The sequence below is a fragment of the Cannabis sativa genome, chromosome 4, assembly GCF_029168945.1.
Source record: "Cannabis sativa cultivar Pink pepper isolate KNU-18-1 chromosome 4, ASM2916894v1, whole genome shotgun sequence".
NCBI classification, from domain to species: domain Eukaryota; kingdom Viridiplantae; phylum Streptophyta; class Magnoliopsida; order Rosales; family Cannabaceae; genus Cannabis; species Cannabis sativa.
The window spans coordinates 18,186,674-18,200,460 of record NC_083604.1 but is presented as its reverse complement, the minus strand read 5'-3'; the positions used below and the strand labels follow the sequence as shown (position 1 = coordinate 18,200,460).

At 34.8% G+C, this 13,787-nt stretch overlaps 1 protein-coding gene across 5 annotated transcripts; it reads right to left on the bottom strand.

The window, feature by feature from the left end:
* Positions 1-4,493: 4,493 nt before the first annotated feature.
* On the bottom strand, positions 4,494-13,657 carry LOC115714149 (uncharacterized). Of its 5 annotated transcripts, none has more exons than XM_061113394.1 (13): positions 13,503-13,657; positions 11,613-11,871; positions 11,414-11,507; positions 10,863-10,949; positions 9,954-10,064; positions 9,000-9,170; positions 8,657-8,788; positions 7,162-7,682; positions 6,923-7,022; positions 6,755-6,814; positions 5,387-5,479; positions 5,176-5,295; positions 4,494-5,070 (listed from the first exon to the last, which is right to left on the bottom strand). In XM_061113394.1, the coding sequence occupies exons 2-13, from the start codon at positions 11,648-11,650 to the stop codon at positions 4,753-4,755; spliced, it is 1,845 nt and encodes a 614-aa protein (XP_060969377.1). In that variant the 5' UTR covers positions 11,651-11,871; positions 13,503-13,657; the 3' UTR covers positions 4,494-4,752. The 5 variants fall into 5 exon arrangements, with proteins under 5 accessions (XP_060969377.1, XP_030498576.2, XP_030498578.2 ...); XM_030642716.2 differs by lacking the exon at positions 13,503-13,657 and adding an exon at positions 13,135-13,487; XM_030642718.2 differs by lacking the exon at positions 13,503-13,657 and adding an exon at positions 12,482-12,899.
* Positions 13,658-13,787: the final 130 nt, after the last annotated feature.

Genomic DNA, 13,787 nt, shown 5'->3' with positions numbered 1-13,787 from the left:
ATAATCTTGATTATATGTTCGAAAGTTTAATTCCCTGATTTGTCAGTTCACTGGATTTAGACCGGCATGATAATCAGCGATAGGTATGCTTACACCTTGGATAAGTGTTATGTCTTTTCCAGGGCATTGGCAAAGTTTACCAGTATCGGATGTATGGAGTATACATTGGAAGGGACCGATATTGAACTTTGATTAGATATGTTAAATTTACCGTAATATCTATTCAATTCAATATCACCTAGTTGATCCTAGATCAAATGATCTTAATCCTGATATGGTTAGGTTCGATCTCAAGAGTATTATACATGTTCTTTGATTTGTTAGTTAAGCCTACTTTTTGGTCAGGGTGATACCTACATTTTGGGAACATGGTAGTACAATTAAGTGGGAGCGCTAATCATAGATATGGAATCTATAGCTTCTATAAGTATTTAGAAGTGAAAAAATGATTTCCTTTGAGCTTGCTAAATAGAGATAAATGATACAACGTTCATTTTAGTGACTATATTATTTCACTAAAATATCATTTATAGGTGGCAAGTGTTTTAAGGATAAAATACATTGAAAGGGTGTAACAGTAATTTTATCCCTATGCAATGTAGATCATCTATAGAGGATCATTGATTATTGGGATTATAACAATTGATAATTTATAGCGTATCTATATCGTGGAACATATAGAGCGTTCTATATGACTGAGAGTGCAATTCCAAGTTCTATGCGTGGATGCAACAAGGAATTAATAAGTCAGTGAATTTACCTGGTAAGTTCTGGGTCTGCTTATTGGAAGCTCGGTTATATAGGCTCATGGTCCCCATGCTAGTTGAGACCATACTGCTTGTAAGACTCAGTTAATTGATTTTGATTAATCAATTACAATTATAAAATTAGACTATGTCTAGTTTATGAATTTTCACTAAGCAATGGCAAAATTGTGAAGAAAAGAGATTCTAGGTTTTATTTATTAATTAAGAGACTTTATATGTCTAATTAATAAATATATTAAATGATAATATTATTTAATAATTAATTTTTAGTTATTAAATATTGGAATTGGCATTTAAGTGGTTAAATTAGAAAATTGGCGTTTTTGAGAAAATGAGATGGAAAAATGGAAAAATTGCAAAGTGGGGCCCAATCCAATACATGGCCGGCCACTTAGTGTGCAATTTTACCATTTATTTTCTATTATTTTAATGCTAATTAAATCTAACCTAAACCTAGGTGGTTACCTATAAATAGGTAGTGATGGCTTAAGGGAAAAAGATTGATGATACATCACATTCCTTCAGTAAAATTTTAAGCCTCCTTCCTATAGCAAAACCGAAACCACATCCTCTCTTTTCTTCTTCAATTATTCAGCCTTGAGTGATAGAGTGAGTGCCCACACACATCAAGTGGTATCTCAATCATAGTGCGGAAGATTATGAAGAATCCAATCAATAAGAAGGAGAATCGGGCTCAAGAAGGAGAGAAAGAGATCCAGGTTCAGATCTTGATAATGCTCTGCTACAGAAAGGAATCAAGGGCTAGAGATCTGAACGGAAGGAGTCATTATATTCCGCTGCACCCAATGTAAGGTTTTCTTAAACCCTCATGTGTTTATTTTATTGTTTTAGAAATTCATATTAGGATGTTAATGAAACATACTTGTTAGTAAATCTAGATCCTGGTAAAATATTTCCAACATGATATTGATCTAAGAGTAAATTGCTCAGAGATTATTGTAAAAGCTTTTGAGAGAGAATAATTCATTCTTGCTCACAAGTCAATACAACTAAAGGGGAGTAGGCTATTACCAACTATAAGGGGTGATGCGTGTCGTAAGCCACAAAAAATTTACTAATATTTCTTTCCAATACCTCCAATTATTTTAGTATAATTGTAAGTAAAGGTCGATCCTACGAGAACTATGTTTATTCAATTATTCACAAATTAGTAATAAGAATAAAAAGATGGGGTTTTGAGGTTTAGAGTAAAATAGCAATAATAAAAATAAAAAACAAAAAAAAATTAAAGTGAGACTACATATGAGAAACAAGTTAAAGGTTATTCTCCACCCTTGACAATCATTCTTAATTTATATTACTAAACGTAATTTCAGTTTCCAATCAAACTATTAATCCGTAGATAAAGCTGAAGCAGTCAATTATCCCAATCTCCCTATTGTATGTTGTAAAGACCACTTATGATTAATACTTTGGAGTATTAAATAATTAGGGTTTATACATGAGATTTAATTAATATTTATAAAATGCATATTGTGGAAATATATTTAAGTTTATATATGTTTATTATGCTATTTTACATTAATTACTTAATTTCTGTGTTTGTGTTCGGAAGCTGTGGAAAGCGACGTTTGGCCTTTAGAGAGTCGTATTTTGTATGTTATAGCATTGTGCTATTTTTGGGGCATTATTGTAGGTTTAATAGTATTGGTTATTAGTTCGGAAACTTTGATGATTAAGGTGCCTTAGAAACCCTTTTCTTTAAGTTATTAGTAATTAGTTAAGGGATGATTATTCCTTAATTCTTTTGTTTTATATTTCAGCCTGTTAATTAAAAGTATTAATAATAAGAAAAGACTATTACCCCTTTTACTCTTGAGTTAAGTAGAAAGCCCTAGAAAACTTCTATTTTTCCTCAACCTCTCCTTCTCTTTCTCTCGATTCTCCTAGGAGCAGCTGAGGGCTGTGAATTTTCAACCTACCATCAAGAATTCTAGCTGAATACTAAGATTCCAATTCAAGGTATCTCTCCTTGTTCTTTCTTCATTTATTTTTCTTTAGCCTAAGTTAGGTTTTATGTGTGAAGTTGAGCTTTATGTTGCTGTATGAATAAAGATAGTTTGATTTGGTATTTTGGAGATTGTTTGATGTTGTTTAAGCTAATTTGAACTGAAATTATTGGTTGAATTGAGGTTTGGGCAAAGGTTGAGCTTAAGAACTCAAACCTAGCTCTCTAATGGTGGATTGAGATTTTGTGTGAATTGTTGAGTTCTATTGCTTGGAATTGGTTTATTATAGTGTATACAGGTATATTGGAAGGTTTTAGAAAGTTTGGGATTGTTTTGATTTAAGGGGATCGATTTTTGGGTTCCTAGCTCAGAACCGGTCGACCGGTTTAGGGAAGCCATTAGAACCGGTCGACCGGTTGGTACCCAGGAACCGGGATTCCGGTTGGGAACCGATCTGCCGGTTGGGGCTTTTTCCCGAACCTTAGTTTTTCCCGTTTGTATGTAATTTAAGATGTTAGCATCCTATTTATCGATAGAGTTATCCTTTTCAATTTTAAATCCCCGATAAGTGTTTTAGCGTGTCTCTCACTAAGTTTTGAGCGTTATGGTTTAGGACCCTGTAAAACGTCGAGCTGCACTTCCACTCAGGCTGACCGGCACACCTGAGCACGGAGCGAGGTAAGATAGCATGAATATATATATATATATGTAAATGAATACTTATTTGGATGTTTGGCACTACTAACACTAATATGTATGTGTTTCAAAGAGTGTTAGTATAGTGTAGATTAGTAGTAGGGTTATAGTGTCACCAACACGAGTACCAGGTGGTACGTCGTGCATGTGGTACAACACTTAGTAATTCCTGGGAGTACAATAATGGTTCTACCAACATGAGTACAGGGTTGGTACTGTAGTGCATTTGGTAGAGGGGTCGTACTTCCCTTAAGAACGTTCTTATCCATTCGGTGAACTCAATTTCTGAGCTTAGGGCGGCTTAAGCATTAAGCCGACATCGCATTACTTATATGTATGTCTTGCTTATCTTACTGAGTCTGTTGACTCATCAGTTTGCTACCTTGTGTAAGTAAAGGAAAAGCGAAGTTGGAGGAACAGTGAGATGGAGCTCGACAGTGATTGTACATAAAGCGGTAGTGCAACCTTCTATATAAAGGGCATTAGACCACATGAAAACAGAACTGAACTCTAAGTCTCACACGCCCCATAGCTCCTCTCTCTCACGCCCCCTTACTCACTAGACACAGTCTATTTTCTTCACAAAGTCTCATAAATTCTGAATTTGTAACACTCAATTCTCAGTATTGTAATATTGAAGAGAGTCATAGCTAAAAATTACAAAGTTTTAACCTGTAATCTGCGAGGTATTAGAATCAATACAATTAAAAAAGGAGTAGATCATTACCCTAAGGAGATCGAACCTCTATAAATCTCTATATTACTTTATTATTCATTATTATTATTTACACGTAGTGATTATCAGCAATTAATAAAACTCCGCTGTCAGTTAACCCAATTTCAAATCAACACAACAGATTAAATATTTAATATTAGTTTCTATCTATTTCTCCTACTACCAATTCATAATTTCTTTTGTACCTAGAGGTAATGATTTAAAGAAATCGCTAGAATCATTTTCTAAGGATAATATAAATTTTATATTATATGAGCTAATTAGTGTAAGAATAACACTTAAATTAGTACTTACCAATTTATGTATAATAAAATATTGACAACATTAATAAAATTCTGTGTAGTATTTAGAACACTCTTATTTCACAAAGCTTGAATAAAAACTAGTCAGTCAGTAAACATCATTAGTTACAAAACCAGTTATGCATCAACAAAAATGTACAAGACCCTTTCTTTTAGGGATTTATACATCTGGTCTACAAGGCAAATGACCAAAAATCGTTGAAGCTCGATTTCTATCGTCCCAACTTGTTGGAACAACACAAGATATGGCATGTGGTGTAACAAATTAAGTCAGATAATCATTACAGAGGAACTTTGTCAGGCAGGAATAGATATCGGAAGCGTGAATCAAAGGGAAGAATGCCACAGTTGCGAGAACCAAGAAGACTTTGGCGCCTCTGCGATATGCATTGCTCAACAAATGCAGCCTGATGGGGTGGGAGATAGTGAGATATCCATACAGCCAGATTGGTATCATCAACAAATCCTTTGGCAAAGCAATGCAACATTTTTGGGACTAACAATCTCCCTTTGCTACTAATTCCAACTGAAGCTCGAATGAAATCTCGTTGTGCTTCTTCAAGCTCTTCCCTTACATTTCTTGCTGTGTAGATCCTTACCTATACATTTGAAATCAACAACCACATGATGATATAGCTTCATTCATCGGAAAAAGAATGATAAAAAGTCCAAAGTAAGAAGTATAAAGGTACTATTTGGCCTACCGCGGGCGAAGAGTACATTCCACAGCTCAAAGCAAAAGATACGAGCGGTTCATGGGAACTCATTGCAGACTTTTTTTGCTCTTCAGACACCTTCACCTTGTGAAGGGCAAGAAGTAATGCCTAAATTTTTTCACCGCAAATGTGAATCAGGGGATGTACATAGCCATGAGAAGATAAACATACACAATAGATCAATAGAATAGATTCGTACAATTTGTGGCCGATGAAGAGGCGGTTTCATCTTCAATATTACATACTCAATAGCTGCTGCACTGAAAGAATGCCCCCCAACAGTATACGCAGCCTGGAGAAAAACAAACAAAATACGTCATCAACACATACCCAATTCAGGAACACGAATCAAGTGATATTCATTCATTGAAATTGGAAAAAGTTATGCAAGTGAATGTAGAAAAGAACCCAGGTTCGTCTTTGACAACTCTGCGTCGTCAAAGAACAAAGTGACAAGAGAGAACATGTCCCAATCCCTTATGAACAAAATACTGAAATCAATCTTACTCAACATTGTTCAAAACATGCTATGCTGATATGCATGTGCAGTATTCAAGTTCCTCTCCTCTATTACATCGAAATTATTTTTATCTTGCTTCAAAACATTTTCTACTTCACAATTTTGCTGCACTTGTTCATTGTTATGTATCCGTTCACATTTCTGAGAGAAACGGAGATGAAAGAAAAATCTGCTTTGCCTTTAAAAACCAACCATTTGAGGAAAACTAGTACTAATGAGTTTAAAATATAAAATAACAGGGAAATTTTACACCAAAATTACAGAACATAACTGCAAACCTATATATTACACAGCAGCAAAAAGTGATTTTCTTTTTCGATACTACCCAGACTCCATCATTACGAGTTAAGAATCACATTACAGAATATGGTCTCCCCTGGTGCAACTTTAGCAGAAAGAACCATCTTAACTTTTGTGACGCATTTAATTATCAGTGGTTACATTTGGTTTAGATCACAAGGACTTTTAAGAGAATACGTGTCTAAAGTTAGTAGAAAGGCTCTTGCACTTAATAGCAGCAGGTTGTGCCACTAGTGTAAAGCTCTTGGAAATAACCCTGCCCTCCATATCCATTAAACTTTGAGGAGGTGGAGAGGCTTAGCAGGGTTACTGTCTCCATCTAGCCGGTGAAGACTATTGACATTTTCAAGCTGACAGCATAACTAATCCTGTCGAGGTACAAAGTCATCTTGATTTGAGGGAACAGAACCAAGTGTAAAGCACCACAAGAAGTTGTGAGTTACAAGGAATATAAACAATGGAAGGAACAAGGTCAGAAGCTCAAGTTTTTAGATAAAGTAGGAGCAGCAGCTGCTTCTCAAGTCGCCCACAGGCTCACTCTGGCCTAGCAGACAGTAACGTAATGTACTGTCGTAACAACAATTTGCAGTTGCGTTTCATGAATGTGAATCCATCACATCCTTAAATACCAACAAGAAATATTCAAATAGCTGATTGCTAATGTTCTAAAGAGTTCCAAAGGTTGATCTTGCAACTCACTCTACTCAGCCCCAATGCATGAAATGACTAAAATGAGACAATACTGACCTTTTGCATCAAAGAGAAAAGCTTCAAGTCACTTCTAGGGACTCCATAGGCCAAATATGCCTGCCAAAATCAATTAGAAAGAACTAATATATAGTTTAATTCTTCCATCCTTATTATCTACATTGTGCTGCAAAGGAATTTAAAAATAAATCAAATGAAGAAACTTACATGCATTATCAGTGCATTATATAAGTTAATCCAGAAAGCCAGCCTCTGATTGCAGTTCAGATGTATAGGGTTCACTTTTGCAAGTTGCTCAACAAGTATTCTGTTCTCCCAATACAAAACAAAAACAAAAACAGTAATCATCACATGATTCATGTCTACAGTCTACAACTCTCATAAGAAAATAAGTTTCCGAGTTTGCAAAGAAGCCACGAACAAGAAATGACCAAGTAGAGTTTTACCTGAATTTCCGCAGTGCCCCTGCAGCATACTCTAATTGCTTTTTCCCAACTGACATCCAAGAAACTTCAGTGGCCAACCCATAGTTTCCAATGTCGGCCCAACTTAATTTTCCACGAACTCTATAGGGATCACACACATTCTCAAAGGCCAGCACTTCAGGGTTACTTTGTACGTCAACCTGCGGGCTGTGCACCCATGATGAAATCATAGACCGTTCAGACGACCACCACGAAGAATTGGAAAGATGCCCACGTGGAGACAAAGATGATGAGTTGTTCTCTAGTGCATCTGATGGTGGTGTTATAGCAGAATCTGCCAAAGACATGAATATATTCTTCATACATTTAACCATCTCTTCCGAAAGTCGATTAGGATTATCCCAGAGGCCCTTGGGAGGTATCCCCTTGGGAAGCTTAATGAAATCTGTAGATCTACAAGATTCAGAAGATCTACAAGATTCTTGGTCCATCTTAATGGATGTTTCTGTGTCATTGCAAGTTTCAACCGAGTCCTCTGCATTCTGACACAATTATTATACAACCGATTGTCAACTCTTAGACACAAACTCATACTAATATCTAATGATTAAGAGATGGGAAGGAGAGAAAACGGCAGAAGATAAGCAAAACATGTACAAGAAAACTTTTACATCTTCAACAGCCAGAAGAAAGAAGAAAAAATAGATATATTGCAATATAGTTCAGAAAAACTTTTGCCACCAAATATTTTCTTTTAAGAGCAAAGCGAAGATTAACATCTAAAAACACAAAAGAATTTAATCTCTAGAAAAGAAACACATTTCCATATTTAACTATACAGTACAAAAGAACAACAGCTCCTGTTATATTTAATTTGATTACCATATGGCTCAAAATCTGGCTTATTCAACACCACAAAATAGGGGAATGGTTGTAAAAGTAGCAGCGTCAAACTAATTATCCCAGCATACTCAGAAATTATTAGGGGGTTTAAACACCGTCACAGTGTTTATGACACGACATTTTATAATACCCCAAACCCTAAACAGTTCATGAAAATAACCACATATTTGTAATATAACAGGGTGCGATTGAATATGTTGATAGGATGATTAAACAGGTGCTAAAAGCAAGAATTTCGCTCATTGATAGGAGAAAATGCACTAGGAGAGACAGGCTATCATTGAATTTTTGTGTAAAATGTAGCCTTAAATTGTCTTGAGGCTGCTGGTTTTGGGGCTGGTTTTTGTGTAATTTTGCTTACTTGATTAATGAAATCTCTTTTCTTGATCAAAAAACAAAAAAACAGTGGGCAGCCGAGAAGCTCTATTCAAATTTAAACTGTTCGAGAAGCCAAAAAAGTGATTGCATATATAACAGTCACTGGATTAGTGAGCTACACAAGTGATGATGGTCTAAGAGTGTTTTATAGGTGACATCAGTTCCTAACCAATTATGGTTGTCAAATATCATTAAGATAAAGACAGTGCATACACAAGAAAAACCAGAAAGATACCTCCACTCCTGACTGCATAGAAGTTGATTCAGCACTATATTCTGATTCTTGATCTCCTAATTCTTGGGATGAGTTATCTTCAAGACTCTGTTCAGGATTTGAATGCTTTGAACACCTCAAAGAAGGTAAAATCTGAATGATGCAATAAAAATTTACAAATAATTCAATTATTTGATGTATAAGATGACACATGCATTTTAAATCCTGTGTTATCACTGCAAACTGTCCATTTTGAGGCATTAAAATCATTAGCTGGTCAAATCTATTTATCAATGTGGACACAGAAAACTGTAGATAACAAGTAAATAGCTACTGTAATTAGTGATATAGACAAATTCATTACATCAGTGCAGCGAGGAGATGTCAACTGAAGAGATGGATGCTTGAGACGATATTCTGCTAGCCTTCGTTCATTTCTTTCTTGACTAAGTTGAAAATGCAAAGACACCGTGTCTTGTTCAAGTTTTGAGACTGTGACCTCTAATGCTGCAATGGTGGTTAAAAGTTCTTGAGCCTGTAACAGTTGTACAGACCAAAGCAGATATGAGGCTTTCATCATGATCAATTGATTAGAAAGAGAAACAGGGGTTTATCGTAATAATATCCCATTAACATCAATTAATTATTGGGGACCAACATATTTACATTTTCTTCTATAGAGAACAATAATAATAAGAAAAAAAAAACTAGCTTTCAAAGAAAACAAACATAATATTTTTAAACTTCTGTTAAATTAGTCACAGCATGTTTTTAAGTCAGAAAATCTACAGACTCCCTAGCTTGTACTTCCAATAAGTCATACCTGTTCTATTGGAAACCTTCTTTTGTTGCATAAGACAATCAAATAAGAAAAACTAATAACCTCAAACATTTCTTATAAGACAATTTATGCCCTTCAAAGTGGTTCGTTGTGCAAAAAGGCCTATCACTCTTCCTTAGCGCTAGAGAAAGAAAGAGAACTTTGGCTATGGTTTCTTAGTATTCTCATCTTTAGCAATCCAAAATCCCCTAAACTTATAGAGATATCCTTAGTAAAATTCTACTGAAATGGCTAATTTCTGCTGTTCATGAAAACCTTTTTCCACACAGCCAAAAGATGTCATTAAGTGCAGCGAGAAATAATATAACAGGCAAGTACAAGGTTTCCAAATTAATCATAGTATGCCTCTTTAAGCCTAAACTTGAAAAAACCCAAAAAGCGCATAACCACTCTTGTACATGAATCTCTGAATCCCTAATTAACTACATGCACGAATAATTAACAAGATATGGTGAGAAAAGCAAAATAACAACATACACAGTGTGGGAGGTGGGGAGTAGAGATTTGAATTGCATTTTTTTCAATAGCATTCTCCAGAATAGTATGCAGTTCCATTTCTTCTTGCAGCTGCTGTTCCAATTTCCGTACCTAATACAAAAGCACTACCATCGGTGAGCTGTAAAATGACCATGCCGCTCTTAAGTAACCTACGAGGTTTCACCAAACCATAAGATAGATACCAAATGAAGAACCTACTATCAACTACAACTAAAACCAAACAAAAGATATTAAGTCTATCCTTACAAAGCTAAAATGTATCCAAGTATCACCCGTAGGAAATATAACTGTTTCCAAAAGCCGAGCAGAAAGGTGAAAAAACACTAGAGAAATTTAATAGTTGCTTAATTAATTTGAATGGACAATTTTCAGGTTGACTATGCTGATATCGAGGTTGGGGTGCTTGCTATATCAAACAAAAACAGCTTCATGATACATTTTTCATCGAACTGTTTGAAACAAGCAACAGTTATATTCACATCATTAGGTTTGTTTATGCAATTAAATCCACTAAAGCATTCAGCTACAATGGTAAAGACATAGACTTGAACGAGACAGGATCTCCTATCAGAAGTGACTACAAGAAGACCTTTTTTTTTTTTGTAACGTAGCTTCACATGTTGAACAAAGTATTCATGACATATGAAAATTTGACCATGCTTTTGGTGTCAAGTCAGGTAACAATCATTGGTTATGTTTGTCTATGAACAGTATAATGCTATCACAAGCAGTTTATGCATACTAAAGCCGACACCACAGTTACCTCTTAATTAAATAAATTCAGGCATATAACTTCTAGGCCTTTTACAGCAGAAGAATAGTAGGAGAATCGAAGGCCATAATGGCATACTATTGCTTATAGTTTTAGGAGAAAGGGGGAAAGCTTACATCCTGTTCGAGTTGGAATCTATACGGGAAATTGTTTCTTTTAAAGTATGTTCCAAGTCTTGCAGCACCTTCTCCATCATTTCTCACCTAAAGATCAAATAAATCACCACATGTACCTTCCATTAAAAAAACTAAGTTTACAAATAAGCAATAATGAGCACTTAGTTTATAAATATCAACTAAGAATAAATGTTTTGCAGGGTATTTCTTAGGCTAAATCTCTACTATATTTCATACAATAGCCATACTTTCATCACTATTTCAAAGGAAGAAAACTATTTCAAATTATAACATAAGTTTAAGTTTTTTTAAAAGAAAAGTTATAATAATCTCACAAAGCTGCAAAACATAAGATTTGACTCCTCCATTGGACAGGATATCCACTAACCAGACCAGAAGGGAAGGGGATGAGAAGTTTTACTTTTCTCTTCCAACATTAGTTGAAATAAAAGAAAAAAAAAACAATTTAGAATTAATTCTCCAATAAGATATTGACAAGTATAAAATTTTGCTTCTGTGATTATCTATTGATCTGCACAAATAGTACCTACCTCTAACTCTAAGGATGTGTTATCACCGGCAGCATACTGAAGATGTGAGTTACAAAGCACACCAGAATGAGGGCATTTACAGAAGGCATCACTTCTGTGAAAAGGGCAACAAGAAAGCAAATAGAAACAGTAAGTGTAAGAAAACACCAGAGCAGAGCTCCATTAATAACCGAGAGATGCTTGAGAAACAAGTCCTTACTGGGTCAAGGAAGTTTGCAGAATCAGTGAGTCACACATCCTTTGTAATGGGACTTGAGACTTGGGCTTTTATCACATAAAGCATAGCCTACAAATGTAAACCCCCACTACACCCTGGATTCTGGTACTAGAAGATATGCCCATGTACAAACAAGCATCATAAAACCTGAACTTGAAGCGAAAAGAAAAGGAGAACTCTTGCTCTCTTTTGGCTTTAAAGATTCAAAATCTCAACCAATTTTGTCTCCAGCTATCTCAGCCTAAAAATGAAAGACAGCATAATGAGAAGTAGAACTTAAAAAAAACACTGTGACGCCTGTGAGTTCATAGTAAGGACAAAGACATTCATGAATGCACAGCTACCAGTCATTTTCAACATAACCATCCAAATGGGCAACACAATTTTGTGAGCCCAGTTAAAAAATAAAAAATCCAATTAAGATCCAATGCATTAATTCTAAAAACATTAATTAAGAAAAAAAAAATAAAAAGAATTGACAGGTGAGTTACTGAGTAGTATATGCATGAACAAGCATACATACAAAAAGAAAAATAGTAGTGTAAATGCACTACATTTACTCAAATGCATTACACGCCCCATCAAATTCAGAGCAGAGCAAAAGGCAGTGAATTATGTCCCTTGAAATGATATGATGAAAGATGAATCTTCAAAAGGAAAAGAGAAAGAATATTTTATCAAAAGGGGGGTTTTTCTTCACCAATGGTTTTATTTTTATTGTGAAAATTAGTAAAGTGGGAATGCCAAAAACACAGAGAAGAAAGTGGGGGCACCTCCCTAACCTTCATGCAAGTCAAAATCAAAAGCAATTTCCACTAGTAGTTAATAGGACAGCATTCCCACAAACCTACCCCAAAGAAAGTCTTCCACAGTTCACTTGAAGAGAGTAAGTGGTTGCTTTTTCTCTTATTTTCTTCAATTTTCGCAACTAAAGAAAACAACATTTATTATTTTCTAGGAAAGAGAGATGCTACAACATTTTTAAAAAATCCAATAATATGATCAGAAGGTGTAGAGAAAGTCCTATTTATTCAAAAAGCCAAGTCAAAAGGAGCATAGATAAGCAAATGGGTTTTGCTTTTTTTGGAAGAGCAAAAACAAAACAAAAAAGGTCACAATAAATGCAACATGATGAGGTAAATCACTCAAACAAACAAGAAACTGTAAAACAATCCAAAGCATGGAGCTTTGTGGTCCCTTTAATCTAAAAGACCCCTCATGACCTCTCTCAGGTTTACACAGATCACTACTTGACCCCATGAAAATAATGGATCCCTCTTTTTATTCCCCACCTCAAAACAAGAACCATATAATAAAACAAACCCAAAAAAAAGGAAGAAAAAAAAAAGAAAAGAAAAAAGACCCTAATCAAATTTATTTCACACAAATGAGATGAAGGAAAAGGGCTCATTTTAGAAGAAGAAAAAGAAGTATCTTGGAAGTGAAAATGAAAAAGAAGTAAACTTTGTAAAGAAAAGGGTTACAACAATGGAATTAAAATTACCTGAGAAGATTTCAAATGGTGAAAAACACACAGAAGTTATTCAAATATAAAAAAGATATGTGTGTAACTCCCAAAGTTCAAACTGAGCAATGAAATGCTGTCAGTCAGTGTGTGTCAAATCCTCTATTCTCTTCTGAAACATTCAAAGTTCAAATCCTCATTCACATACATACATACATATGTTATATATGGATATTATAAGAGTAAATAACAGAAGTAATGACAAAGATACGGCTGGAGCATCTGAGAGATGACTGAGTGAGTAAGGTCAGGAGGAAGCAAGAGAGATTTTGAAATGAGAAAACAAACAAAAATTTGGGGAGAATCTAGAGCCACTTCCAAGCAACTAAACGACTATTAAAATTTACCTGTCTTTGTATTTGAGTCTTTGACCAACTCTCTCACTCACAAACTAAATCAAAATAAATAATAAATAAGTAAAAATAATAAATACGACAGTTTTCTTATGTCTGTTTATGGAGGGAGAGAGAGAGAGAGAGAGAGAGGTATTGTTGGTTTGATACACACACAAACACTAGGCTCCATTATTTTGTGTTTGAAATTTGAAATTAGTTACTCAAATAGAAAAATAGAGAAAACCCATATGCCATAATAATAATACTAATGTAATCCCTTGTATATTATGTTAAGAT

Excerpts from the sequence above, each read along its gene's own strand:
- LOC115714149 (XM_061113394.1), bottom strand. The coding sequence starts at position 11,650 with ATGTGTGACTCACTGATTCTGCAAACTTCCTTGACCCA. Across the intron at positions 8,789-8,999 it reads CATCTCCTCGCTGCACTGAT|ATTTTACCTTCTTTGAGGTG; the intron begins GTAATGAATTTG and ends TGCATCATTCAG. Across the intron at positions 7,023-7,161 it reads GGGGCACTGCGGAAATTCAG|AATACTTGTTGAGCAACTTG; the intron begins GTAAAACTCTAC and ends TTGGGAGAACAG.